Here is a 27,994-nt window from a genome sequence, read left to right as displayed (position 1 = left end):
TTTGTGTTTATGTATGACCCAAAAAGTCTGACGATGACACCTGCAAAGCTATGTTTAAGTGAGGCCGATTTAGACTTTGACTGTCTTAGTTGCCAGAACAAATCAAGTAGAGAGTAAAACAGCAGACAAACGCAAAACTTGTTTTTATTTATTTTTTTATTCACACCCAGAGTGGTACACAGTAACCTTAACTAAGTTTATTTATTTTATTTTTTTTTTCTTTTTCTGTAGGTCAGTTTCACAAACAAAAACCACTGCGAACAAGCAGACAGCATGTACACATTTCAGTTTCATATTTGTTTCCTTCTGTGGCTACGCAGTTCGGTCTCTATCACAGCCAGAAACTGAATATGATATTTAATAGTCTAGTTATTACAAGTCACTGCAGCACTGCATGTCTATAACAAAGGCGGCACAGCTAGTGCAAGCACAGACATATTAAACCCATTCAGACGACTGGGGGAAAAAAATGGGTTGGTTCTTCTTTAATGGAGGAATAGGGCCAAACAAACACTGGTCTCTGAATTTGAAATTTTTTTACAAAGTCTTTCCACAGTTGTTGTCAAAAAGCAATACAAGCAGCTTCACAAGAACCCAAACTATTTAGCAGTGAATAAACAATGTCATGCTTTCCTTTATTTTTTTTCTTTGAAGTTGGATTTACTGCAGTCTAACTTATTTTATTGTATGTATTGTATTCTATTAAAATACTATGCAGAATGAGCCAAGGCCTGAAACCGGCCCTTCATGATTTTGTAACAAAAAGAAATGTAAACTTATTTCTAACAAGAAAATACAAAACAGTATAAGGCTGTAAGTAACTAGGTTTTGTTTAATAAGCTGTTACAGTGCAGTTAATCCTCAAGGCCACATACGCAGGCTTCACTGCTGTTTGCACTCAGGTGGTGGATTTGCATCCTTCTGTTGAGATAAACATAAAACATCACATAAAATCCCTTTAGGAAAAAACACACAGCAAATGCATTAAACCCCAAGTGTTTAGTATAAGTTTGCCTATCTAAACCTGCTCAGGTTGGACTAATTTCAAAATGTCAAAGACTTCAAACAAAAAAATTATCCCCCCCCCAAAAATGGTCAAGGATTTATGGTATGGGTGGTACTTGCAAAGGTTTTACTGTTCTGGAAGTTGCAGAAACTACAATCTTTAACACTAACTGAAAACAGGAAAAACCATCAACTGTTTACACCCAGGCTGGGTTAAAATTGTTTATTAAATGTATTTTTTTTATTCTGAAGGTTAGAATGACTGCACATATGTCCAGTCAGGCTCTCAATACTTCCAGGAAATTAAAAAAAAAAAAATCAGCTAAGGAACACATTTTCTACAAAATAGTGCTTCCCCTTTTCTTCCAAAATCACACAGCCCACAATGTCCAGCTATATAGGATTAGCAGAGCTTTAGGATGTACACATGCAGTTGCAAGTACCAAACCCATTTGAGTTTAAACTAGCTTCAACATACAGAAGAAATACAGTACTGTTGCAAAAGCAGGTTATTGAAAATAAAACCACATTAGTGCCCAAGAAGTGTACAGTGGAAAAGCACATACAAATATAAGGTGTGTTAAACTGACAATTAGCCTTACCTACTGGGATAGGGTTATTTCTACAGACATCATTAAACCTAGCAAGGAAAAATTTAGAAAGGAACTGACAAAGTGCAGAGTGATTGTAGATGAAGCAATAAAAAGGGTTTAGAGTCAAAAGAACAGAACCGTTTTAGAACATGCGTAGAATTATTTGGAGGGTCTAAATCTAGGAGACGTCTGTACATTTAGTAGAATTAAAGTAACGTGGTCTATATTGAAACATGTGCATTCTATTTAAAAGTTCAGTGAACAGGCTCACATGATTCTCTCCTGGTCAAAGAGGGGTATGGAGAACCTCCACCCAAACCCCACCAGGAGGTTAATAGTTTCTAGATCAGCCAATCCTGTATTAGTCAAGCAAATCTGACCCTCCCCAAATGTGATGTAGTTCTCCAAAAAATACTGTTTAAATACAAATATATATTTTTTAAAATCATGCTAATGGCATGCATAAGACAGTATGTGTTCTGTATGTTGAATTCACTATAAAAATGTTTCAACCAAATTGTTATTTTATGGGACTTAAGTTGCCCAAACACTTAAACCAAGCTAAATAAATTCCCACCTTGGGGTCATAATTGGGATCGTTTTCCTCATCTGCTTCCTCTTCTCCTTCCTATTTTAAAACAAGACACTTATATATATACACACATACAAAAAAATTAAGTAAATAAATAAATAAATAAAAAATCAAAAAAAAAAAAAAAATCACACATGCACACTAAGAAATGCCTTCCAAGCAACACAGCAGTAGCTTCTATGCCACCCTGTTAGCTGGTCGAGCCTTAAATCACACATCCTCCATTCATATTTAAAATTAGGGCAAGTCAACTGAGAAGAAACTGGAAACTAACTAAGGTACCTCAGGTCTGCCAGTCTCCAAGCACTGGGGACCAATAGCTACATCTGAAAGTAGCTGCAGTCGAGACTGATGTCAAGCTGCAAGGAATTTTAGGCTGGCACAGAAATCGCCAAGAAAGGCAACACACATTGTAAAACAAGACATTTGACAGACTATTCATGTATTTGTAAATAGTCATTTTAGTAGCAACAACAATGCACTTACCTCATCATCTGCCTCCTCTCCCTCTTCATCATACTAGAACAAAAAAAAAAAAAAAACACAGGTAGTCTACAACCCGATTCAAACCTATGCACAATCACACCACATGCTTTGTCTGAAATCTATATTTATCACCATGTACAAGACTTGTTTTATAAAAAACTCACATCATCATCGTCATCCTCTATGGCCTCGCCTGTGAAGTACAGCACGGCCCGCGGGACAATGCGCTCTCGGAGGAAGTGACCGATTTCAAAGTCAGCTGCCAGGATTGCCTCGGAATCTTCATCCTGTAAATTCACCCAGAAATAAGTTTGCCGTTTCATGCACAGACCTTTGGACAGATATTCAGAATGACCTGCTAGTTTACATTATTTACAGGAGAGCCCTGCTAGGCAAAGAGCAGCTACTGTACAGCAGCAATCTCTTACAAGCCAATGCAATATTTGAAAAACCACCAAACTGAAGTTCTATAGAAGTGCTGAATACCACCAGCACCCACTGTACTTGAGACTATGCTAGAGTGGAACAGCACGCACCACTAGAGCAAGACTAAAACAAAACATGTGTGTGGCACGGCTGAATGTGAGACACGTGCATTGATTTAAATATCCAAAACCATTTTAAAAAGTGCAAGCTCACCAGTAACCACCCCCTTCCCATTACTGGAATACTGAAGTAATTTTACACTTACCAGCTCACCACTTTCTGGAACTATAAAAAGAAAACAAAAAAATAAGAATTTAGTGAACTGCCCTCAGGTTATAATGCAGTTTTCCTACATGAACTTTTGCTAGCATGGGCAAAGCAAACGTGTCCCTCAAAAAAAGGGCAGATTTAAAAAAAAACAAAAAACAAAAACAGACTGGACTATATAAAAGACTTTCAGATATGGACACTTGCTTTGAATTAAGAATACAGCGATGTATCTAAAACAGCCATATAGTTCAGCTAAAAGCACAGAAAATAAAATTGGCAAGATTCATCATGCAGCTTTGACTCAAAATGTACCATCAAGGGCTGTGAAACCTAGGGTGTCCCAGCACAGTAATTTGAAAACATGTACATAAGGTATCGTGTGCTTACCTTCCGGAGGAGTGAAGAAATTGAAGAAGGAATCATTTGGCACCGTTTTGGTAACCGTCCTCACTGTGCCTCGTCCCTTGTGCTTCTGTTTCTTTTTAATCGTTTTCAATGTGATGTTCTTTCCCTTCTTCCAGTCAATCTGACAACTGAAAAAAAAAGAATTGAAATGAAATAATCATGCATGACGCAATGAAGCTAATTCTTCATTGCATTTCGTGTGAGCACTGTCTGCTAATAAAGCTGCATTGGTTAGAGGATATATTACTACAGTTCTTACCCTGTGCAGCCCATGATTTCTGGTCCATCAAAAGCAAAGGGATCCGACTCATCTGGTTCTGACCGCATCTTGTATGTTTTTACCAGCAGTTCATTTGAGAAGAAGTCATTGCATTCAAAATAAAACTCTAGCGTGAAATTCTGACGAGAAGGAAAGAAGATTCAATTTTCTACAGTGACATGACAACTTTACTGTTCATCAAGCTGAAATACACTAATAAAAAGGTCAGATGCATTTTTTGTATTCTGCTCTAGATGACCCAAATGTGTTATTTCTTCTTTTGCTAGTAGTTATATAAAAGCTAAATAAATAGGTACCGCCTACCATACATAAGTTGCATTTTAGTAGAGAAACAAGAGAAACAAACATAGAGAAACAAATAACTTACCATTGGTTGCCCAGGGTCTGAGAATTTAACTTTTATATCTTTTAAGTGCTTTAGAATTGGTTCATCATGCTCCTGTAACAAAAGTGAAATTTACAGAATTTATATAACAAGCTTCCTTTATTTCATAATATTTTTTTCTGACAACTCTTGGTATTTATAACTCTGATGCTAGACATACGACAAGCACGAGCAATTTACATCCTTGTAATTATCACAAGGTGGCAGCACAAGCTCACCATCTCAAAATAGAAGGGGGTCTGTAAATTGAGTTAAACTATTTCCACTACAAAATGGAGATCTTAAACAAAAAGCACCAATCAAAACTAACGCTGCCCGACACATTAAGGTTGACAGGTTCAGTAACACTACGTTTTAAAGCAGGTTTGCCCATGTTGCACCTGCTGCAGCCATTAAAGTCTCAACCCTCCACCCCCCTCATGCATGCAGCACAGCAATGCAATACAACATGTCTAGGCACTCGCCTGTAGCATGTCACTGAGCAAGTCAACGTTCTTAAAGACTGTCAGCCAGAATTCTGGAACTCCTTTTGGATCTTCTTTTTCCTCATCTTTTTTCTCCTCATCAACCTTTGCCTTTTCCTTCATCTCCTCCTGTGTTAAGGAACAGGTTTAAAAAACACATAAGGCAAAGAAATAAAACATAAGGCATCACTGAAGTTCAGAGATTTCATTATATCCACAAATCAACTACACAGTTGTATTTTAGTAAGTCAGGAAGTATCAGGCATTATGTGCTGGGACAAATATCTGACCAAATATTTTTTGACATGTATTCGACTACAAAAATGAGGAGAGAGAGAGAGACACATCGTAAGTCAAAGCACATTTTCTCATAGGAACAATGTTATAAATAGAGGTTACATCCCTGACTGGCCAGATAATACATTTTAACAAAAAAATGACCCGCATACTATACTCATGCAAACATTTATTTAACTCTTTACACTAAGCCAGTTGATTTCAGGGCTTCGTCGCCACGATGGTTACGTGCATATTACTCAGGCACCATAAAAGTCATCTACCTGGCTGGTTTAAAAGTTCATTGGCTTTTCAATGAATTCACAGCTTAGGTTACGTTTTTGGAGTCCAATGCTCTTATCAGATATTAAGTGCAATTACATTCTAAAAAATAAAAGTTACATGCATAAAAAAATTGGCTGAAGCATGGGGGGAAGCGCCCCCCAGCACACAAAGAAATTAAAGCCCTGAATTCCTGTTTTTGACAAATAAAGCAGCCTGTTACAGAATACATGGTTCACTAAAGAAACAGGATTAAGTAGTGAGATTTTGTAACCATTACCCCTTTACGGTCCGACATTACAATTTTCACTTTCCAGGCCGATGTCGGAACCTGTCCAACATCAAAAAGACGTAATGCACTTGTCTCTAGTCATTTTTTCTATGGAAAAAGCTGAGAAAACCTTCCAATGGCCAAGTGAGACCGATAGGAGCCAGAAGAAAAAAAGAAAAAGCGGCCGTGTGTCATAGCCCCCTATACTACAGAGATAACACTGACATAAACAAAGGTGGTAGCTGCTTCTGCATCCAGCGCTAAAAGAATCAGACATTTGCAGAGCTTTTTGAGAGGTTATAGTAAAAATAAATGACTTGGATCACATCAGAGGAGTTTGGTGATAAAACGAGTGATCAGTATTCGCATCTATAAAGAGGTAGAGCAATGGTGTGCATGCTATGCTCAATCCTAAACCATGGAGACACCTTGAGGTGAAACAGTGTAAAGTCTCTTGTACCTGACTACTTACTGTCAGTTCTTCCTCCTCATCTGCTTTCCATTCACATTCTTCATCAGTTGGTTCATAAGCAGCATTGATGATTTCACTTCTCTGAAAGTAACAAGGGAAGCCATTCGTTTTACTTTGATACCAACACGGCAATAATGCATTGTACATTACAATAGCTAATCCTATAAAATGTAAATGCTGCATGCATGCAATTGTTTTACACAGTTCACCAACTCCACCATTATATCATTTTAGGTCAGGAAAGTACACAATGTAATATTTCCAACCAGCTGGTTTAACAGTTTGTTATTGAATCAGCCATGCCTGTCAGCCACTGAACTGTACTGTTAGGGTTTACACTCCACACAAGGGACATAAATCTATTGTGCACAGTGGAGTTTACACTTGGGTACAAACCTCAACCCCACCATTAATACAATGCATCAGGTACTCTGAATCATTACACCCCTTCTTGTCACCTTACCTTGTCAAAGAGGGGCTGGTAGAGTGATGCATACTTTCTTTCCAACTCGTGTACTTCTTCATAGAACTTGGCTTCGATGTGGGCACACTTTACTTGGAGGTTCTTCAATGCATTAACACGTCTCTTCACCACCTTTGGCAAGCTGAAAAATGAAGTCAGAATCCATTAGACTTTATACATATAACGAGACACAGAAAAAGCAAAAAGCAAGAAGAGGTTGAACGAAATGTAAAACATAGCAAGCGCTCCAACCAAATTCAGTTTTTAGCTGCAAAGTGAACATGTGAGCAATGTGGATTTAATCTGCATATATCAAACGTTTCAGGACATCAAGCTTGATATGTGAATGGTATTATGAACAAGAATAGTTTTACTGTACTCCAGATAAAGATTGATTTATTTTGGGGCAAAACAAGCCCTTTTAAATATTCAATATTGAGGGGGGGGGTACATTTAAATCAGAGGTTGGAACCTCGAGGTTGTAATGTTAAAGTTTCACAAGCCTGAGAAGTTTGCACCATGAACATTAACAATGCATGCATCTGCATCCCAGAACATACCGATGGGTACTTCGTAGTTTTAAAACACTGCTTTACCCATAAACTGCCCTGGGCCTTAACAGGTCTTGTGGTTTTCCATGCTCTAAAAAGGCAGAGAATATCATTTGTTAAAAATCACTCTGGGCTTTAGTTTCAGTGTTTGAAAATTACATCTTATTTTAAAAGCAAGGTCAGTTTCCCCGGTAGTTCTGTCAAGCAAAACGTTAAGTCAGAATGACAATGCAAGGACAACTTGTTTATCAAAGAAAAAACATGTTCCTGCAATCCAGTAGTTGCGTTACAAGCGCAATGACATTTGGTCCTGCTGTACTTACTGGCAAATCTTTAAACTACTTAGAAAAGCCGTTAATAACCACCACATGAGGTCTCTTTGCACACACTTTGTTTTGGCAGGGGGCGTGAAGACACACTAGCGATACTCAGTTCACCCTTCAAAACTATGTCCAAACATACAACTGTACTTTAATTTATACTACATTCAAGTGCTAAACTAAAACTACTTTGCATTCTAAAGTATCGCTGTCAAACTGTCGCCAACAAGTTGTCACTGGCCTGCGAATGAGATTATGAATCTGAAATTGCTGACTGCCAGTCTTGCAATAGTTCCTGGTGAACTACACTACTTATTACTGCTTTAACTTTATAACGGGGACAGAAATAAGATTTCCTTTGCATAGCAGTCCGATCTAGTCTACTGTTGTCTAGAAATAAATTCTGACACTATATTGGTTACTTTTTTTGCAATATTTTATTATGATGCAATACCAGCAGCCTTTATTTTGTAAACATACTTTATAATTTCAAAGTAAAGCCCAAACTAAACGCGCGAGTTCATACTGAGAAACACTTTGCAACCTTGCGATCAAATTGACAGCAATTACAGGTTGGGGGAGGAGGGCTGCATGCCATCACATCAAGAGTTATAGATGTGACCCTGAACAGCGCTGCTTGAATGCGGTTCACTGTTCACTTGGACAGATTAATTACACCAGCCCATATCAAGCAAGAAAAAAAAAAAAAAAAAAAAAAACACAACACCACACAGGACTGTAACCGCTTCGTTCCTCCAGTCAAATCATAGCAAAAAAAGTTAGTAGAGGCAATCACCTGCCAAGAGAGGTTCATCCATCACTATACTATACTACACTACATCAACAAGGATACCAAACTGGCATTTTATAAGAGGAGACCAGGAGAGAACACTTACACAATCTCAGTTAGAAAAAGCACATTATTCTCCAGGAACTGAAGCAATTTTGCTTTTCACACGATGTGCTGTAAAGACTTCCTGTGTTTCTCCTGCCAGATGGCATTACACATTCACTGGTAAGCTCCAAGAACCACCACTGCCAGCAGATGGCACAACAGTTAATTTTCAAAATTCTGAATGAAAAGTGTGATAACCATGAACACTAGTTATGCTGAATTAAACAGGCACCACAGTGCACAGAAGTGTGTACAATGGGTTACCTGCCCTCCCCATTTTGCATACAATTCCATGAATAAATTCTGTTGTATTTCTACCCCACTGCAAAAAGGGTAGCATGAATAGGAAATGTCAGAAAACCAGTTGGTTTGTTACCTTTCCATGTAGCCAGAAGGGGACCCAACAAGCCCATCCAGTCTTTCCTGCAGGGCTGCGAGAATCTGTGGGTTCTGCATCATCTGAACAGTTAGCTGACGGGCTGAAACCAGAACACAAATACACTCAAGTTAGCTTGCAGCTGGGAAAGCACATTACATGTATCAGAGTAATCCCTTTATTTTTTACAAGCAAGGAGGAGGAAAATCCAAATGCTGCAGCCTTATGATAAGGCAACATATTAGGAGATGAAAATGAGAATAAAAAAAAAAAAGAAGAAGTCAGGAATCTGGGATCCACTGCCATGTTGGAACCCAAACTGAAGTTAAGATTCAGATTACCAAATAAGTGAACTTTAACCCTTTGCAGTCCATTTATTCAGCGCTTGTCAGGCGCGTCAGGTCCAATTTATTTTCACACATGCCATTTAACACCATTCCCCCCTCCCTCTGCCCAGAGTAAAACAGGTTTAAAATGCATTGAATCGCAAAAGGACACTCAGTACTGTATCTCCAACCAAGCCCCACCCCTTGTCACTGCATTTCACATTCCACTTTATAGACATGCATACTGATAAATCCTCTCCTAATCACTCATTTTATCACCTCTCTTCAATAATCCGATCCAAGTCATTATTTTATTACTATAACATCTCCAAAAAGCTCTGCAAATGTCTGACGTTCTTTGAGCACTGTACGCAGAAGCAACTACCTCCTTTGTTATGTCTGTTTTATCTCTGTAGTGGACACGCCCCTTTTTTTGGGTTTTCACTCGGCCATTGAAAGGTTTTCTCTGCTTTGTCGGAGAAAAAAAACGACTAGATGCCTGTGCTTTACATTTTTTTGATGATGTCGGACATGGTCCGACATTAGACTGGAAAGGGAAAATTGTAATGTCGGACCTGGTCTGACATTGGACTGCAAACTGTTAACTGTTGGTTTCACAAACCCAGAGTGAGCAAAACCGCACCTACCAAGCAAAATTAGGTAAAAAATTTTTTGACACATCAGGATGGTAAAATAGGGTCTGTGAAACCTGATGCAAGCATCCAGTCAAATAAAAGAAAGTGATGTCAAATATATACTTTAGTTTCAAGTGAAATCTATTTTACAGTGCTCAAGGGCTAATAAATGTTGTACAGTGTTTTTTCTTTTGGATCTTGAATACAACTTTTTTTTTTTCACATCAGAAAGTCACTTCCTGTTAATTGTTAAAGGTCAAAAAAGAACTACCGTAAAAACTTTAAATAAAACACCCCTGCATTTATTTGCCACTAGCCATGGCGCCTATTGGTCTATTAGTCTCAGCGTTTATTATGCAAGATGACTAACATCTGCAAATACTTCAGATGCAATTATGAAAAAGCTGCCTGCACACAACTTTATAGAAACAAAATAAGTAAATTATAACATTCCAGCAACGGCATTAAAGGTTGTGTCAGTGGATAATAACAATTTGTAATGCAATAAACAGTAAAATCCACTAAAGACAGCCCTGTAAATATTAGAACATAAGCATGTTTTAAGGTAAACTTGCAGCACAATAAAAATACAATTAAAATTAATTAAAAAAAGTAATAAGTATCATCTTTAACACATATTACATTTATTGTTCACCCTCAAAACATGTACATTGGTATGCCTTGACAATCGACGAAAACTAACCAGCAACGAATCTTCACTGTAAAATAGTTCTAATAAAAACAAACACTAAATTGCTTATTTTCATGCAAGTAATAGAAAAATGTTTTTAAAAACTTAACAGGGTCCGTGTACAACTTAAAAAAACCAAAACAAAAAAAACAGTAATGTTCCGTTAAGTTTAAAATGCCCGCTTTATTTTTCACACTTCTACAGGAATCAAATGTCTGGCAACTTCTGTTTTTCACACAATGCGGAGAACATGGCCTTCCAACGCCTTAACCTCTTGATTCATAATCAGGGGTTCACATGCGGACCAATAAAAAATTGTGGACTTGGTTATTCTTGTACAAGACAAGCGTACTGTCAATATATTTAACATGAAAGCATTTCTAATAAAAGGCAGAGATGGTGCTCACCACACCATAACTGTTTAATTCACAGTACTTATTTGTGGAAACAGCAACTTGCCAAGACCACCGTCTGCAAGCCCCCCCCCCCCCCCCCCCCCCCCCCGATCTAGCATTACAAATTCTGTGAAAGACTTAAACCCCCCCCCCCCCCCGCCCCCCCCCCCCCCCCACCCCCCCCCCCCCCCCCCCCCCCCCCCCCCTCCCCTCCCCCCCCCCCCCCCCCCCCCCCCCCCCCCCCCGATCGACAAATTCTGTGAAAGACTTAAATGCTGGATAATGAATTGCTACTCATTAAAAGCCACAATTAAATAATTTCCTCTGCTCTTTACATGGAAAGGCCTTCAGGGACCACTGAAGAGACCATTTTTAGGACCCCAATACTGGCTCAGCACTTACTGTGCACCCCATCCCTGTGGAATGAAGTGTAGTGAACATTGAATTTAGAAAATGTACTTTAAAAATCATGCAGAATTATCCAACACTGTCCAGATGTACCAATTCTTATTTGGAAAGATGTTTGTCTTCAGTCAATGTAATTGAAAGACTCTTGAATACACCAAGGGTTTTGCATAAGCCCTTTTCTCAAGCAATCCAATCCCATGTGCACAGTCTTAACATTTAACCCCAAGTAGTTCTGTCTGTGCCCCGAAATAAATGGCAGCAGCTTCTTTATAAAAAGCAGCATACAGGAAAGCACCATAAACATGTAAATCACATGAAAATATATTTTACAGCACTGCCTATAGATGAAGAATATACATAGTGTTCGCACTAGGCCACACCAATGCCCCTCTGAAATAAAAAAAAAAGTCCCGCCAAATCTCTTAATGTGGCCGTGTGTCCCCCTTCCCAGACCAGACACAAAACCAACATAGGCTAATCTTGTTTGTTTACACTTGCGTTTTCATAATAACTCCCATGCCGCATGTTGGAAAACATGGATCAAGACTCGATTACCAGTAGGCTACGCATGTGGACTGGCAGAGCTATACCGGTGTTCTTTTCTGAAAAGAGACTAATATTGCAGATATCAGACTGTTGGTTCAAATTGCATGTGCTACTAACAATTGATAGAGACCTTGCGTTTACAAGCTTCTTGCCCAGCATTGACTGCAAGCTAACAAGATAACAATGCTGTGGACCAAAGGGGCCAGGCTCTAAGACTTTTGGAATGCAAAGTATAAAGGGCTCTCAGGGACTGCCGTTGGACCCAGAGGTTCTCAGGGAGAAAAGGAGATAACGCCACAGGACTCAAAGGGTCTCAAGCAAAACGGAGAAATACGAACAAGGAAGATGACAAAAACTAGATGTATGTACCTTTTGGGGCACCAGGGGTCTGAAGAATGCACAGAGTTCAGAGGTTGTCACACTAGACTACACACACACACAAAATTAAATACGTATAGTATATGGTAACAGAATAATGTGTTGTACCTTTGCTATTGGTTAAATGTCAGAGAAAGAGGAGGTGGACCATCTCTACAGAAGGATATTTAATGTCATGCAAAAATTGTATGAACGAATATTCTGTTTGTCCTGTACCTGGGACCAGACTCCCTGCATATTTCAAAAAACCTAACAACTGATTGAAGAAAAGGACTCTGTGCATTTTCTTGAATCTACTTACTCCCCATCCTTTTTTTTTTTTTTTTTTTAAGTTACATCACCGCATTACTCTCCAGTCCAGTAGAAAGCACACACACCCCCCCGGTTACAGTCAGTTTCACAGTAAAGCCTGGGCAACAATATCAGGCTTGTTAACAACATGGCCCGGCACAAATACAACTTTATATCCCCGTTACACCCAACCATTACTTCTGGAAGAATAAGCAATCCGCTTCGGCAGTGACTGTAGAAAAGTAGGCTATTATATTTGTGCTTAAATACTGGGAAATTCATGCGCTGTAAGCTTCGTTTGGAGATATGGCATGACCTAGCAAGTGAATGGGAGAAATGTGTACTTCTGTGTACTACAGTACAGTTTATAGACAAATTGCAGTATTTGTGAAACAAAAACCCGATTAAAAAAAAAAAAAGTAGCCAACGGTAACGTTATAAAATATGTGAAATTTGTCTGACGACAAAATGCTAAAATTCAGGGTCAAAATAATTCAGTATGTGTTAAGCACCAATTGTCTCTCTGCCATTTCGCCAGTAGGCCTATAAAGGAATGATTTAAAAAAAAAAAAAAAAACATTATATATATACACACACACATACACACACACACACACACAACTGTACCAGTCAAAAGTTTGAGTACACCTGCTTGAAACTAGGTTTTTCATTAATATCTATGCTTTTAACTGTATAAAATTGTCTATAAACACTTAATATTTCATTATATGACATGTGTACTTATATAAACTGATAATCACAAGTGAATTGCATTCAAAAATGTAGTTTTTAAATGAAAATGTAAATCTTGTTAATTTCAATGAAATGGTCACCCAACAAGGGAATTTCACTCTTAAGCCCAAGTCAGTTAAAAGTCTGAAAGGTGTAGAACAGTGTTAGAACACTGGCCTAAGTATAAAAGTGTCTTTGTTAGATGTTCTCCGAGTTAACTAGCATGCTACCTAATTAACCTTTTGTCACCAATTATTGTTAACAGGCGAGGGTCCGTGATTACTATAAATATAGGTAGCATACACACAAGTTTGTCATTCCTCAATGCAAGGGAGCAGAAAATGGCAAAATACGCTCAGTTAAGCACTACTTTAAGAAACGAAGGTCAATCTTTAAGACAAATCGCAAGAAGTTTGCAAGTGTCTGTAACTGCTGTGGCCAAGACCAAACGATTTGAAAAAACTGGCTCCCATGAGGACTGAACAAGGTCAGGCAGGCCAAGGGTGACCTCAGAATCAGAGAACAAGTTCATTCGAGTCAAGTCTGCGAAACTAGGGATTAACTGCCCCTGAAATACAAGCTCGGCTAAATGCCACGTTAACATATCAACATCAACGTGTGTTGTAAAAATCAAAGCAAAAATTGTTTTTAAAACTGTCCAGAATATTTACTTGGGGCAGAGAAGAATAAAAAATGTCAAGAAGAAAAAAAAAAAAAAAAAAAAAAAAAAAAAAAAAACACGAAAAACATTTGATATGGAAATTGTCAAAATAAAAAGGGGCAGCTAGAAGGTAAGAATTTACCAGTCAGGACAATAACATTTAAATACTACTATTAAAACTGTATCTGTTGGTAATGTGGTTTCTTCTAACTAAAAGCCTGGTCTTTAATTTTGTTTCCTGTGTGCATTGTGCCTGCAAATCGATATTTCTTTTTTTCAATGATCCAATTAAAGTTTACTGCAACTTAAACCAGTAGTTCTTATTTCAAAATACAGAACGTATGGCCAATCAGAAACTGAAATATTGGCATGCGGTCTAATTTGACAAACCGTTACATCCAATGTGAGTGCAAGACAAGAGTTTAGTTTTCAATCCAGTGAAAAAATGTTGGCTCAATACAAGTACATTACTAGCAAAAGGCAATCAAGACTGAATACTGTCAGAGAGTAAAAATGCCAACAATGTCTTGCGACTGAAGCTCTCTCCAATTTCCCTGCCATCAACAGTGATTTGTGTTGCAACAAGCAGGGACATCCATCACACTGATACTAAGTAAGCGTTTTATTATTATTTTTTAATTCGCATCAGTACAGTACGTTTTAGTCACCAAGAATTTAAAATCAGACTGGCAGCTACTAACAAGGGATAGTTTTGAGCCTTTCAGTTAACAGTATTTTTATTACCAAATGGATCCTCTGGGCGTGCAGTCTTATTCCCGGTACCTCTAGTTAAAACTCTCATATAATGCTTTCTTTTTAAAGTCTCAACACAGTTGTATCAAATCTGCATGTTTTGGCATGCGCGCTAAAGGAGAGACAGACAGTGTGCTGCCACGTTTGTAGCCTACTTTAAAATTAGTGCCTTTAAGTAGATGACACTGGCTGCAACTCCATTGTCGTTTTGTATACACAAATAAGCCTACTTGGTTTGGAAAACGTCATGAACGATACAAGCAACTTCTTACAATACTTTAGTTAAATGAGTAGTACACAACAAAATATGAACGCTCATTAATTTCAACAAACGACAACTTTAATGAAAAATATTGTAGCCTACTTCAAATCGGAACATTAGCGTGCTATATCATATTAAACCAAAATAAAAAAATAAATTAAAAAAACCAATCTGGTTCTCTCTTGCCTTTTCAATAAATACAATTTAATTAATAGAGAATAAAAACATACTAAGATAACTACCTAGCCTAAGTTTAATTAAATTGTTTTTGTAATTACCAGTAGCTTCTGTTGCATAGACATCGCCGATATATAGTGCAGACCATGGATCAAACCAAGTCCTATGAATGCCGTTTAATGTTTAAAAAAAAAAAAAAAAAACACACATTTAAAATGTAAAACCATAAAAAAAAAAAAAAAAAAAAAAAAAAAAAAAACACATCTATACAGGCTTTAAAGAAAGAAAAAAAATTACTTGTCCTGCAGTTGCCTTTAAATAATTTTTTCTGGACGTACTACTACTTTGTACAGTATGTAGAATACGTGAGTGTAAACATCTAACACTAGTACATACAATACCCTTTCAAATAAACTTGTTATGATTTGGAATGTGTGGTTCTTTGGGACGGTATTATTGTCATTGCTTGTGCCCCGGCACCTCTTTCTACGAAATAGTAAAAAATTTATTAATTAATGGAACACAGAAGTTTCCAAATGGTTCAGCTTTTATTGGTACGTCACAATAATATAAAATGTAACTTACTAAAGCATATTTTTCAACAATGTCTTGCACATCTAACAGCTGTAAAGTTACAAAAAAATACATATTTTTGTGCACCGATTTTTTTTATAACACGTTGACAGACAAAGCAAAGCACAAAAGTCTACAACAGTTTTCCGTTACTATATATTATGGGTTTAATGCATAACTTTACTCCACGGAAAGTGTGACGTAAATGTGCTGTTGCACTGGGATATAGGATTCGATTCACCGAATCCCAAGTATTCGGCCGAATCCGAACCCAGCTCAAAAAGTAGGTAATTCGGGCAGAATCCGAAACCGAATCCTAGATTCTGTGCATCCATGATTGCAATTTCTTATCACGGAATAGTCCTATGTCATTTCTGAGTGACTGAGGCTACATTGATTTTAATTAATTAGTAATTACAATAAAATGATGCTGTTTCCAACAACTAAAAGGCTGTTTGGAGGGACTATTTTTATCCAAAAGTACAATACTGTAACTTGTACAATTGTATCCATCATACGCGCCAAGGTTTGTTCGTTTTCTTGTATCATTATTGTACAGACCTTTTTTCTGTTTTCATATTATGACTCTCTCAGATAGGGGTACGGATTGGACATTTTTTGGAAAGGGGTATGCAGCTTAAAAAGATTGAAAACCCCTGTTGTAAAGTGATTTGGTACAATGAATATCCAATACTCAGTGATACACCAGCATCACTGTGACATGTCCCAATATCTTCATCAAAAGTGGGTATTGTAGAGACACCTTGGTTGTTTCCACGGCTTTAGTTTTATTTTTTGTTCTTCAGAAACAAAAAGGTTAGTAAACTCTGTCTGACTATTTAAAACAAACAAAAATAAGAAATGGTGGTCGGTTCTGAATCAAACATACTGACCCCCTCACTGAAGAAAATGTCCCCCTAAAATTGAGAGGGGGCCACATTTACCCTCAGTCTGTAGTCCTGGAGCTAACACTGACACACACTCAAAGTTTGGTTTATTGACAAACAGTCTAGAAATGTATTCCAAGGCAAGTCCTGTCCAAAAACATCCAATTTCTTACCTTTGCTGTTGACATCCTCGCCAGTTTCTTCTTCTTCCACTTCCTCAACATCCTCCATGTCTGCTTGGTCCATCTCAGCCTGATCTTTGCTGCAAGAAAAACACACAAACATACTGTATCCAACATATTATCACACCTCAAAAGATCTTCTTACAAAAAACAATTTACTCCAGGTTGGTCGATAAAACAATTTCACCGGCAACCCGCCCTGTGCTGTTAGGAAGTATGTCTACACAGAGGAGTAACTGGACCCAGACTGGACACCCTGCTTGAGATGCTGAGGCACATCTCATTCACACTATCCTGTGTAAACAGTTATTTAAAAACTTTTCAAAGCTGTTAAATAGAAGATGGAAGTTGCAATGGTCAATGGTACTATTTTGCCTATCCTATCTTACAAAGCGAATATTTAAAATGGACTGCCAACACGTTTCCTAGGAAATGCTGGTCACCAAGTAGATTACTGGCACCAGTGTCAAGAGGAATCTCCCCTGAGAGTGTGGTCAGCGCCACATGCAGCTTCTGATAAATTCAAAAACATAAGTCTGCACTGTAAACATTCACAACACCTAAATATATTATTTGTATTGACTGTGCTGCCCATCACTATCAACACTTTTGTACTCGAACATTCCCCAAATGAAGGAAAAAGAAAAACCTCACCATAAACTTAAAGCTTACATGTCAACCCATCACTTAATCGAAAGAAAAGATCTTCAGCCAAGTTTCTAAATCCAAATGCCTACAAAGTTGGCAAGATGGGAGATTCTGACAGTGGACAGAATCCAGAACTGCAGTGCATCACACAACACTGCACCTATGTATTATATTTTGATTACAGTACTAAGAGGATGAGTAACTACACGAAAATTGCAAAGTCCCCCAAAACATTCCCACGCAGTTTACTGCTGGAGACCATCAATATAATCTAATCAGACATAAGAAACCAACATAAAACTGATTATGAATAAAACATAGCAATGGATGAGTCTAAAACCACACTGGCACGTCAGTGTATGGGGGGGTGGGGGCACTTACTTGTCAATGTCTGCCATCTTGTTTTGGTTTGCTGAATTCCTAAGGAGAAAAAAAAAAAAAAAAAAAAAAAAAACACACATTATAAAATGAATTTACAAACAAGGTACCTAATCCACAAGACAAATATACAAACTTCCATGCAATCCTCTTCTATACAGAGATCTTTAACAATCCACGCGGGGGGGGGGGGCAGCCAAACTTTCTTAGCAGAGCATTCTAAATACTGTCTTTCCATTTATACACCAACAAGTTTCACTGGGGGCTTTAACAGGAGTCTGCCAGAGCAATTGGGCCACACCCCAGTATTGACCTGTAGATAAAATATCCTAATTCTGCTGCATATGCTGCAGTGGTTTTCATCTTTCTGATCCTGAGCTGTCGACTTTCCAGCACCTAAAAGTTGTATCTGGTTGCATCTCAGGATGACCCGTTTGTTTTATTTAAAGTGACCATTCAATACAACATATTTGACGGACTTCATATTTTACTAAATCTGAACAGCCACTTCAGATGTTCTCATTTAAGTTTGAAGGGGAATCTAATGATTTCATTCAAAATTTGCTTTGCAGATTCTATTTTTCTAGGTCATTATCCTGCCTTAAATGTTATATGGTACCAGGGTTGTTGACCTGCATTCAGAGGCACCGGAAGGACTGCACAAGTGGGGGGGCCAAATGAAAAATTTCTGAGGGAGTGAACTACCACGTCATAACAGCTACCTGCTGCAGTGTCACTTCGAAACATCACTGATCAGCACTCACTACTACTCAATTAAATTCACTACTACACAATACTATATTTAACCAAAGTAATTTTCAAAGCAAATCAAGCATTAAACATATTGTAAAGGTAACGTACAGTAACGTAGAAGTCTGGGTGGCTTAGTTCATTGTTTAATCAGCTAGCCTTCTGTCTTGTCGGTAGGTGGTGTAATTTTCAGCATTTACAGAACACTCAGAAAATGCAGAACTAGTGGGAACTATATACATGCAACAAAAGCTTAAAATGTTCAGCAGTCCAATTCAGTCAATCCCATTTTCCAAAAAAGCTATTCCTAGCATAGCATGTCTGTCCGCAGATGTTTTTCAGGTCTAACCCCATTCTTAACAGCATGTCTTATTGTGTTAACAAGAGATATCGCATCGGTCTTCGAACAATCATATAGTCCAACGCACTCTTCCGCAACCTTGTATGTATCATTAACGTAACGGATGGCACACACAAGCTGTTCATGACCACTTACATCCATGGTTTCAGCAATAATTACAGAAAATATTTGACCGTTTGACATCCTTCGTTAGTTTGGAAAAGGCCTGGCGGTACATTTCTACAATCTGCTCACTGATAGGATCATGTGAATTATAGTGGCACTTCTTACTCAGCCATTGCTCCATTTATTTCTTGTTTGTCGAAACAGCTTGTGTAGCTTCTGCAAGTTGATTTGATCATCTGAATGACCCCTAACTGCCAGCCCTTGTCTCATAAGATACTGGATACATTTCAGTTGCTCTAAAATACACGAGCGATTTGTAGTTTGCTCTGCTTCTTTCTGTTGTTGCAGCTGAACATCCACATTCATGTTACAAGTGTAAGCGTGAACTTTATAAACTGATTCCCTGTGATAATTCGATTTCTCCTGGTCATTCAGTCTAGCGGAACAATCCTTCCAATTATTCATGCCAAGTGAAATAAACGCATCATCCCCACATTTCAAAATGTTTGTATGCTCTCAGTGCAGCGATTGGCTTATAAAAATTCCTCAAATCCATCTCTACACATTGAGGTAAGTATAGGCCTACTTCAATACCGTTAGTTAGCTCGGCTTGCGTATTTTGAAAAAAAAAAATGCGGGAAAAGCAACAATCCGAACGTATAGCATCGTGAAGTTTGTCATATAGGATTTATTAAAACGCTTAATTTGTGGAAGTATATGACTTATCTGTGTCACTGTTTTGGAACAGCGATGAGATAAGTGCATTTTATTTTTTTGCTCTCACTGTAAAAAGTGGGTGAGCAGGGCCCCCCCTGTTTTAAAATTGCGTGGGCAGTGGCCTGTTGGCCCACCCATCTCCGGCGCCTATGCCTTCATTACACTTCTTTCCTCCAATACTTCACTGTACAGTAGAAATTACAGACAGATGTTTGGAAACAAGAGGGTACATATCAAAGGTCAACCCCTCATCCTTCCAAGCTACCAAGGTGTGAAATGAATTGAAAATCAGTTACATTCAGGTAGATGTAAAATAAATAAATAAAAACAAACCAAGACCCATGTTCTCCCTTGCAATGACTCAACTACTTTGACAACAAAATTATCAGTTTGAATCCAAACCTATTTATATTACTCAACGTTTGGGAATTCAACACAGCTCCTATTCTAAAATGTGTTCAGGACTTTCACAATTTAAAAAAAAAAAAAAAAAAAAAACTTGTTAAATGGCATTACTGAGCAAGCATGGGTATATTTTAAATGCAACATTGCACTTACTTTATAAACAACACTGACTACCGCAAATTAAATTCACACACAAGCCTTTTTTTATATTAATGAACAGGTTATAAAAACTGAAGCAGCCATTTTAAAGTTCAGTCAGACCTGTTTAACCTGTGATAAATCAATCACATTTCAGAATTTGTTCCCATTATCTGAAGGTTTATTTAAAACAAATCCTTTGCAAACTAAATATTCTAATCTTGCATGCCTGTGTTTTGGCTTTTTTGTTAATCAAAAGGAATCTATTAACCTTTAGCCCTGAAAAAGGAAACAAAGCTAGTTAAAAGCTAGGAGAGACCCTGTATCCCACAAACATGTGCTAGCAACCTAGGAATCACTGGAAAAACGATCTCCAAAATTTCTCACAGGGCATGAAAGCAACCTGTGCAATCCCTCCCTACAACTAACCAATGCGTCAATCAGGACAGGCTGCAGGGTTTGCAAAAAACCGAGTCCACAGACATATGCAAAATACTGTGACAAGCAACAGACATTCTACAGTAGCCCAGATAACATTGGACAAGACGCACCTGTTTCCAGTCCAAAGAAATGAGCCAAGACTGAGCATTGTGGACTTTAGTAATATATCACTACAATGCTGGCAAGTCAATGCATAGAGTTGCTTATCCCCTGGCATGCTAGTTATCCTCAGTAAGGGGTTCAAGGTTTTAACATCTTTACAGGAGATGCCACTGAACTGATGTTCATTTCAAATCAGTTCACCAATTGCAGACACATCTTCCAGTTAACTGTCCTCTTGTAGCTCCAACAGTGTCTTGGGGTGAAAGGGGATTAAGTATGAAAGTATTCGATCTTTAAAAACAGTTAAACTCCTGCTTGTGTGACAGTATGTCACTTTACAAAAGATAAAAACACATTCAGGGGGCACCCAAGTGGCGCACCCAGTAAAAGCACTCCGCATGGAGTGCAGGACATGCCCTATAGCCTGGAGGTCGTTTGTTCTGGTCCAGGCTATTCCACTGCCGACTGTGAATGGGCGTTCCCAGGGGGCGGCACACAATTGGACGAGTGCCGCCCGGGGTGGGGAGTGCTTAGGTCAGCGAGGGTGTCCTCAGCTCACCACGCACCAGCAACCCCTGTAGACCGGGCGCCTGCAAGCGGCCCAGAGCTGTGTGGTCCTTCGACGCGGTAGCTGAGATAGCTGTATGGCAGGCCTGCAGAGTAAAGAGAAGCAAACTGCTGACGACACACGTTTCGGAGGACATCTACGTTTGCTCTCTCAAGTCAGTACAAGGGTTGCCGCAGTGAGCCAGGCTTAACCCTTTGCGATCCAATGTCAGACCAGGTCCAACATTACAATATTCCCTTTCCAGTCCGACGTCCAACATCATAAAGACGTAAAGCACAGGTTTCTAGTCATTTTTTTTCTCCAGAAAAATCAGAGAAAACCTTTCAATGGCCGAGTGAGACCGATAGGAGCCGCGAGAAAAAGAAAAAAAAACACGACGTACCTCTTAGCCCTATGCACTAGAGAACCCGGACATAACAAAGGAGGTAGCTGCTTCTGCATCCAGTGCTGAAAGAATATCATGGACATTTGCGGAGCTTTCAGGGAGATGTTATAGTAATAAAATAATGACTTGGACCGCATTATTGAGGAGTTTGGTGATAAAAGGCGTGATCAGGAAAGGACTTATCAGTATGCACAGCTATAAAGTGGTATGTGAAATACAGCAAACAAGGGGTGGGGCTTAGCCGGAGATACAGTACTGAGTGTCCTTTTGCGATTCAATGCCTTTTAAACCTGTTTTATTCTGAAAAAAATATTTTAAACAGCATGTTTGAAAATAAATTGGACCTGACGCGCTGAATAAATGGACTACAAAAGGGTTAAAATTGGAGAAATTGGGTTAAAAAATGCCAGTTCCAAATTAAAAAAAAAAAAAAAAACCCACACCATTCAAGCTACATCTACAGTATCAATCACAGGGGTAATGATTTCAAAACACCCTTTGTCATAGCTGACAGTTCAGCCATCAGTGCTGTGCAAGAATCCCAGAAATAGTGCCAGGTTAGGTTTAACCGTTCTCTGAAGGCAAAATTAGGTTAATAATTAGAGTTTAAAAATACTCCAACATTTAAAACTCGACTTGGAATATCCAACCACAAGAAGTGAAATGAATTAAATTCCAAAAAGCTAAACAAAATTAACTCTGCTCAAATCAAATGGCAAGACGCCAAAAACCTCTGTAGCAGTCACGACACACTTGCTGTTTACGTCAAGTTTTAAATCAAAGCCATCAACCACTGGGTTGCATCTCTATCTGGCTGATCCACCAGCAACAGAATGAATCAGGCCCAACCAATCTAGTCACCTTGTGTTGGCAGGATTGCGATTTACGTTGAACAATTTGTTTATAGTGTGGAGGTTGGAAAAATGTACGTGACCTTCAGCTCAAACGTCGTACGTTTAGCTTATGTAGATATAACCATAGCATTCTCTGCTTTACTTTAATGCTCACTTACTATTGGCAAGTAAGGCAACCAGACAGTAGGGCTGCAACAATAACTGATAATACCAATAAATCACGATTTTTTTTTTTTTTTGCAGAGAATTATTGTGTTGAAAAATTATCGATAATCATAATTATCACGTGACCCAATGAAGCAGGAACGGCTCTGCATCGAGCAGTAAGCGGCATTGAACTGTCTGCGTGAGGTGTAAAGCATGGTCTGTGTGAGCACTTTGCACATTGGGAAGGTACAGTAAATACTGATATTAAACAATATGCTATGGTTTTTAGCTTACATCAAGGTTTCATTTTGATAAGTTGTACACTGGCAAAGCATACCCGTCCCCCCGTCCCCGTGATTATTTTCATATCACTGCAGTTAAGTAAACGCTTGTGAATGCAAGGGGCAATTATGACATGGTGGTATCATGAGAAAAAAAACATTCACAGCAAGCCTAAAGCAGGTTTAACATACTACAGGGGGTGTTACTAAAATATTTACTCAGCAACAGCTGCACCAAAGCTGCAACTTAATGCTGTACCACCTAACCTTCACTTCTGTGAAACACATAACGTGGAAATCCCTGCCTAAAACAGCATCATCACAATAAATTGATTTACTTACCACAACATGCATACCCGCTATAGGTCAATCTGGTCATTACTCCAACGTTGCGTTTAACATCATATATATATATATATATATATATATATATATAAACGTTATTATAATATTGTTAAATATTAAATATTTGTAAGAGTTCATTTTGAAACTCCAAAGTGTAAACTGCATACAGTCAGTTTTCTTCAATGTGCACATTATATACAGGCTGTCTGCCAGGAATACCAGCCTGTCGTCCTGCTCTGGATTTAAGGCAACACACTTGTTTGTTTGTTTACATCAAATATACAGAGAGGCTACTTACAACGCATTTCCAAAACTGATTCGCTGATAGGATGGGACCAGCAAATAACACTAGCAGGAATAGAAGAGCATGCCCACTGCAAGACTGGCAGAAATACTGTAAATAGCAAAGCAGCGCGTTTGGTGTAGTTTTGTTGATAATTTTAAATAATGTTATTAACTATGCACGTTACAAAAATGTAATTATTGAATTAATTGCCCAGTATTTATATCTATGTATATAATGAGGAATGGAATCGATCAAAAAATCGATTTGAGATTTAATCGTACAGCCTGAAGACATGCACACACAAAGACCTTGTTCAATTCTCTTAAATGGCAGCTTTGCCACTGAAGTAAACAACTGCTTCCAGGTAACATCAGCAATTTTTTTCGTTATATTAATACATTTGTGGGCACTTTAATGTAAACGTTCTCGAATTAACAAATGTTTAAATAATAAATATGTATTTTACAGGAAGACTACATCATTGACTAATATACAAATAATAAAAGGATGTGTATTTTTATACCTACGTTTGTTCTGAGCACCCACCAGAAATGTAAAACCTCTATGCATATACTGTCTAGTTTTTTTTGTTTTGTTTTTTTTTTCTAAACTCTGTGACAGACTGCCGGTTGTCATGCTGTTCAAGTATAAATTTGATATTAAGCCCTGAAATAGTCAAGTACTCAACTACTGGAAGTCCTGCATCCCAGGTTCAGCCCAGCAATGTCAGGTTAAGGTAATGAGCCAGAACAGAGAGAAAAAAATCAGCATTAACATTAAATTAATACCACACAAACAGTTGGATGGCAACAACGTGGACTGCATGATGCAAGAAACTGATTACTGCACAGTTTTCTAGAAGAGTGAATAAAAATACTAAAAAAAAAAAAGTACCCACCAGCTCAACTCCCACCCACCCTTCCATGAACACTTATCCCTGCATTGATGCAGAAAAGCACTTTAAAAAGGGCCCTCATTACTAGACTAGACTGAGACAAACAGATGAGTGGTGGTATGTTGAAATACAAAATGGGGTCTCAGTTGAAAGGTTGCTGCAAATATATAATTGAAATCAGTATATGTTTCAATACAGTGAGCGATTCTGGTGAAAATACAGGCAGCTGGACCCAGAATCCAGGAGTGTGCTGGTACAGAGTCTGCAGACTAATCTGTGGGCAGAGCTTGTCAGGTTTACATTATTATTAGCACTTTTGCCCAGTGCAGCAAGTGGCCCACAGATCAGTGTTACACAGTCTCAGTGCAGTGGTAATATCATTTCTCTATTACACAGTGCAACTTCTCTACAAAACTAAAAACTAGTCCAGGGATAATAACCTTTAGGCCCAGCCTAGACCTACTTAATCTAAAAATAAACAAGTGTCAATGTAGTCCATTTCGAGTAAGCTCTGTTTACATCTGCTCAGTTTGGTGACAGATTCACAAGGTTACACCACAGGTCCATTACCTGTATTAATGCTAAAGGCCACAGTGATGTTTCAAAACCTGTGTAGCGCAGCCTTATGATCAAACATCTGACTTGCACCATGTCATTGCTGAAGTTTAATGCATGATGCTATAGACCAGTGGTGCACAACTCCGGGCCAGTGTCCCTCCTGGTTTTTGCTCTAACCATACATAAAATGAGTTAATTGGTCCAATTAAGCTTCTAATAAAGGTCCAATAAAGTACTTCAGGTTGCAGCTGGAATAAAAACCTGCAGGAACACCTGCCCTCCTGGACCGAGTTGTGCACCAGTGTTATAGACCAATACTATCAGTCGTGAAATCATACCGATATACTATAGAAAAAAAAAAAAAAACTAATTTAAACGCCTCCTGTTAACAGAAGTATTGACCAGACGCGAGATTACTTCTTTAGCTCATGATTGTTACGCAAATTAGTGTCAGCGTTAAGCGTGACAGTGCAGGTCCAGATTCTTCGGCTAGAAATATGCAGGGTTTAGGAACATATTTAAGATTTATGTAACCGATATCTACGTTGGTTACCACATCGCTGTGAAATACTTAGTAGTTCCCTTTAAACGTATTTCCCGTCACTTTTTCCCCCAAATCTCATTCAAGTCACCACGTGCTGTATTTGCATTGGGCCCCGGGAAGACCAATATCTGCGGAAAACTGAAGGGACGTGGTCCACAACTCACTTCAAACATCAACACTGTGTAACACAGCAGGCTTAAACTAATTAATCAATCAATCAATCACTCACTCGTGACCAACAAAGCGGAACGGATATAAAACTACGCCAGTGTCTAGAAAGAAAGTATACTTCAATAACCCGTACTATTACCACATGAAATACCAAGAATAAGGACGGCAAACTGAAAAATAAAACTCCAACGGCGAGGTCCCCTGTGTGTCATAGCTTGTTTTATAGTAGGCCAGCACTCTAAATATGTTCCTGTTTCTCAACACTGACACCCTCAGTATTTATACATTCTCGTTAGCTACCGTGACAAGCAAGCAGCCATGATCTCCATTCTTCAACGTGAGCAGATACCAAAAACTTGCATCAAACCCCCTCCCCCTTAATTTACACAAATGTGTCAAAACGTCATTAAACAAACCGTACAAATAACTTTACCAAATAAATGCAGGCTAATTTCCACGCAGGGGATCGTTTGTTGTAAATTATTCGAAATCAGATATTTAATTATCTTCTGTATTGTGCATTCACTCGCATCATGGTGGAGGTGGTCACACTGCACAGTCTCAATGGCTGCTCTCTGTCACTGAACAGCGCCAACATTTTTTTTTCCCCATCAATTTTCGTACACGGTTTTCTCAAGTTCACCTTCCGCTTTTGAACCCCACGGCAGGCTAGAACAGAGCAGACCCCGCGGTCTGTAAATGTGCCGGCTAGGGATGCGGTTCGTGTATTGGAAGGCTGTTTTCTTCGCTTACCTTGTCCTGATGGAGCACCTCAGCAGCACTGCGCAGAGACACAGAATCAGAGAAAAGACTCCGCTGATGGCGGCAAAAAGAGAAGAGATCCCGCCGCTCGCGCTCATATACATCGAGCGTCAGCACGTTACTCAGTCACCAGGCAACGCGCTGTCAAGGGGAGGGGCGGGGGTGCAGAAGAGGGGAAAAATGTTTTTTTTTTGGGGGGGGGGGGGGGGGGGTTTTTTGTGTTTTTGGCATTTCTGTACAGATATGTGTGTGAAGAACTTTTGTCAGAATTTATCATTTATGTTTATTGTCTCAGTGTTATTTTTTTTTCTAGACGTATTTTCACTTTCCACCTATATCAGTAACGGCACATGCGATTTCGCTACCTTGATATCTAAAAATATAAAGTATACATTTCATACGGGTATGTTTCGCTTGTGAAATTCAAATCCAGTAATACTGTAATTTGTGACAGTGGCTCTAAGTGGTGTTAAGAAGATGAGTAAGGCAAATAAAACAATATAGATGGACAAAAATGGCCATTGGGAAAAAAAAAAAAATTATTTGTAGAAATTACACGTGTCAATCCAAAAATGAAGCTCCATCATAAGGACGTTATCGTGTAACTATCTTTCCATTTCTCATTACAATGCAGTCTTTGTTTTCTATTATGAAATGTTTACAAAAACTGGTGCAAATGAGTTGTTTTGATTAGTTCCTTCAATGGCTGAATTTAATGGTGGCCCAAGCCTGCATATGCAGTAGTACCTTTAAACGGTTTGAACATCCCTTCTTATTAACAATAGCAACATTATCACTATCCACTCTTAGAGCTGAAAATTTCATTTGGAATATGGACAGCGTCACCTGATTAACAGAAAACAACAAGAACCAACAGATTTTCATCCGTAGAGGAGCTAGTAATAATGTTGTCAATGGTATTAGGAGAAAGAGGATTCATAAGCATTGGTTAGCACTCCTATACGTGGGGGTGCTTGCAACCCCCATTTTGACAGTTTTACCTTTTCTTGTAATTTGAACGGTAAACACCATACCAGAATCCCACTGGATATTATATATATATATATATATATATATATATATATATATATATATATATATATATATATATATATATATATATATTATACTGGTGCATATTGACCTAGATATCAGGTCTATACACATTTCAAGGTTTCCACTTTGGAGGATGACTGCATAAACTGTTTGCCCACTGACAAAACAATAGGGATTGCTCAGGTGTCTTTATATAGGCCACTTGTAGTGTTGGTGCCTGAAGGCAGGAAAGTGTAGAAACTTAAACAGAGAGACGGCCTGCCCAGAGCCAGGGTAATTAGTGTTCCTCTGCATCTCCTTAATTACCCAGTAAATCATTGGACAGTAGCTCATCAACCCCTAGGACCCCATCCCTGCTCTCAGCTTAGCCTGCAGTGGACACAATACA

The 27,994-nt window shown here is 38.5% G+C and overlaps 1 protein-coding gene across 3 annotated transcripts; it reads right to left on the bottom strand.

Annotated features, from left to right (window-relative positions):
* Positions 1 to 138: 138 nt before the first annotated feature.
* On the bottom strand, positions 139 to 26,657 carry LOC121320045 (nucleosome assembly protein 1-like 1). Of its 3 annotated transcripts, XM_041258194.1 has the most exons (16): positions 26,542 to 26,657; positions 17,739 to 17,777; positions 16,701 to 16,789; positions 8,813 to 8,915; positions 6,671 to 6,812; positions 6,196 to 6,288; positions 4,907 to 5,035; positions 4,425 to 4,496; positions 4,037 to 4,176; positions 3,760 to 3,905; positions 3,368 to 3,387; positions 2,841 to 2,963; positions 2,677 to 2,709; positions 2,176 to 2,226; positions 1,608 to 1,645; positions 139 to 921 (listed from the first exon to the last, which is right to left on the bottom strand). In XM_041258194.1, the coding sequence occupies exons 1-15, from the start codon at positions 26,652 to 26,654 to the stop codon at positions 1,640 to 1,642; spliced, it is 1,299 nt and encodes a 432-aa protein (XP_041114128.1). In that variant the 5' UTR covers positions 26,655 to 26,657; the 3' UTR covers positions 139 to 921; positions 1,608 to 1,639. The 3 variants fall into 3 exon arrangements, with proteins under 3 accessions (XP_041114128.1, XP_041114126.1, XP_041114127.1); XM_041258192.1 differs by lacking the exon at positions 1,608 to 1,645; XM_041258193.1 differs by lacking the exon at positions 1,608 to 1,645 and having other exon boundaries at positions 6,208 to 6,288.
* Positions 26,658 to 27,994: the final 1,337 nt, after the last annotated feature.

The sequence above is a fragment of the Polyodon spathula genome, chromosome 8 (assembly GCF_017654505.1).
Source record: "Polyodon spathula isolate WHYD16114869_AA chromosome 8, ASM1765450v1, whole genome shotgun sequence".
Taxonomy (NCBI): Eukaryota; Metazoa; Chordata; class Actinopteri; order Acipenseriformes; family Polyodontidae; genus Polyodon; species Polyodon spathula.
This window is presented reverse-complemented; position numbering and strand designations above follow the sequence as displayed.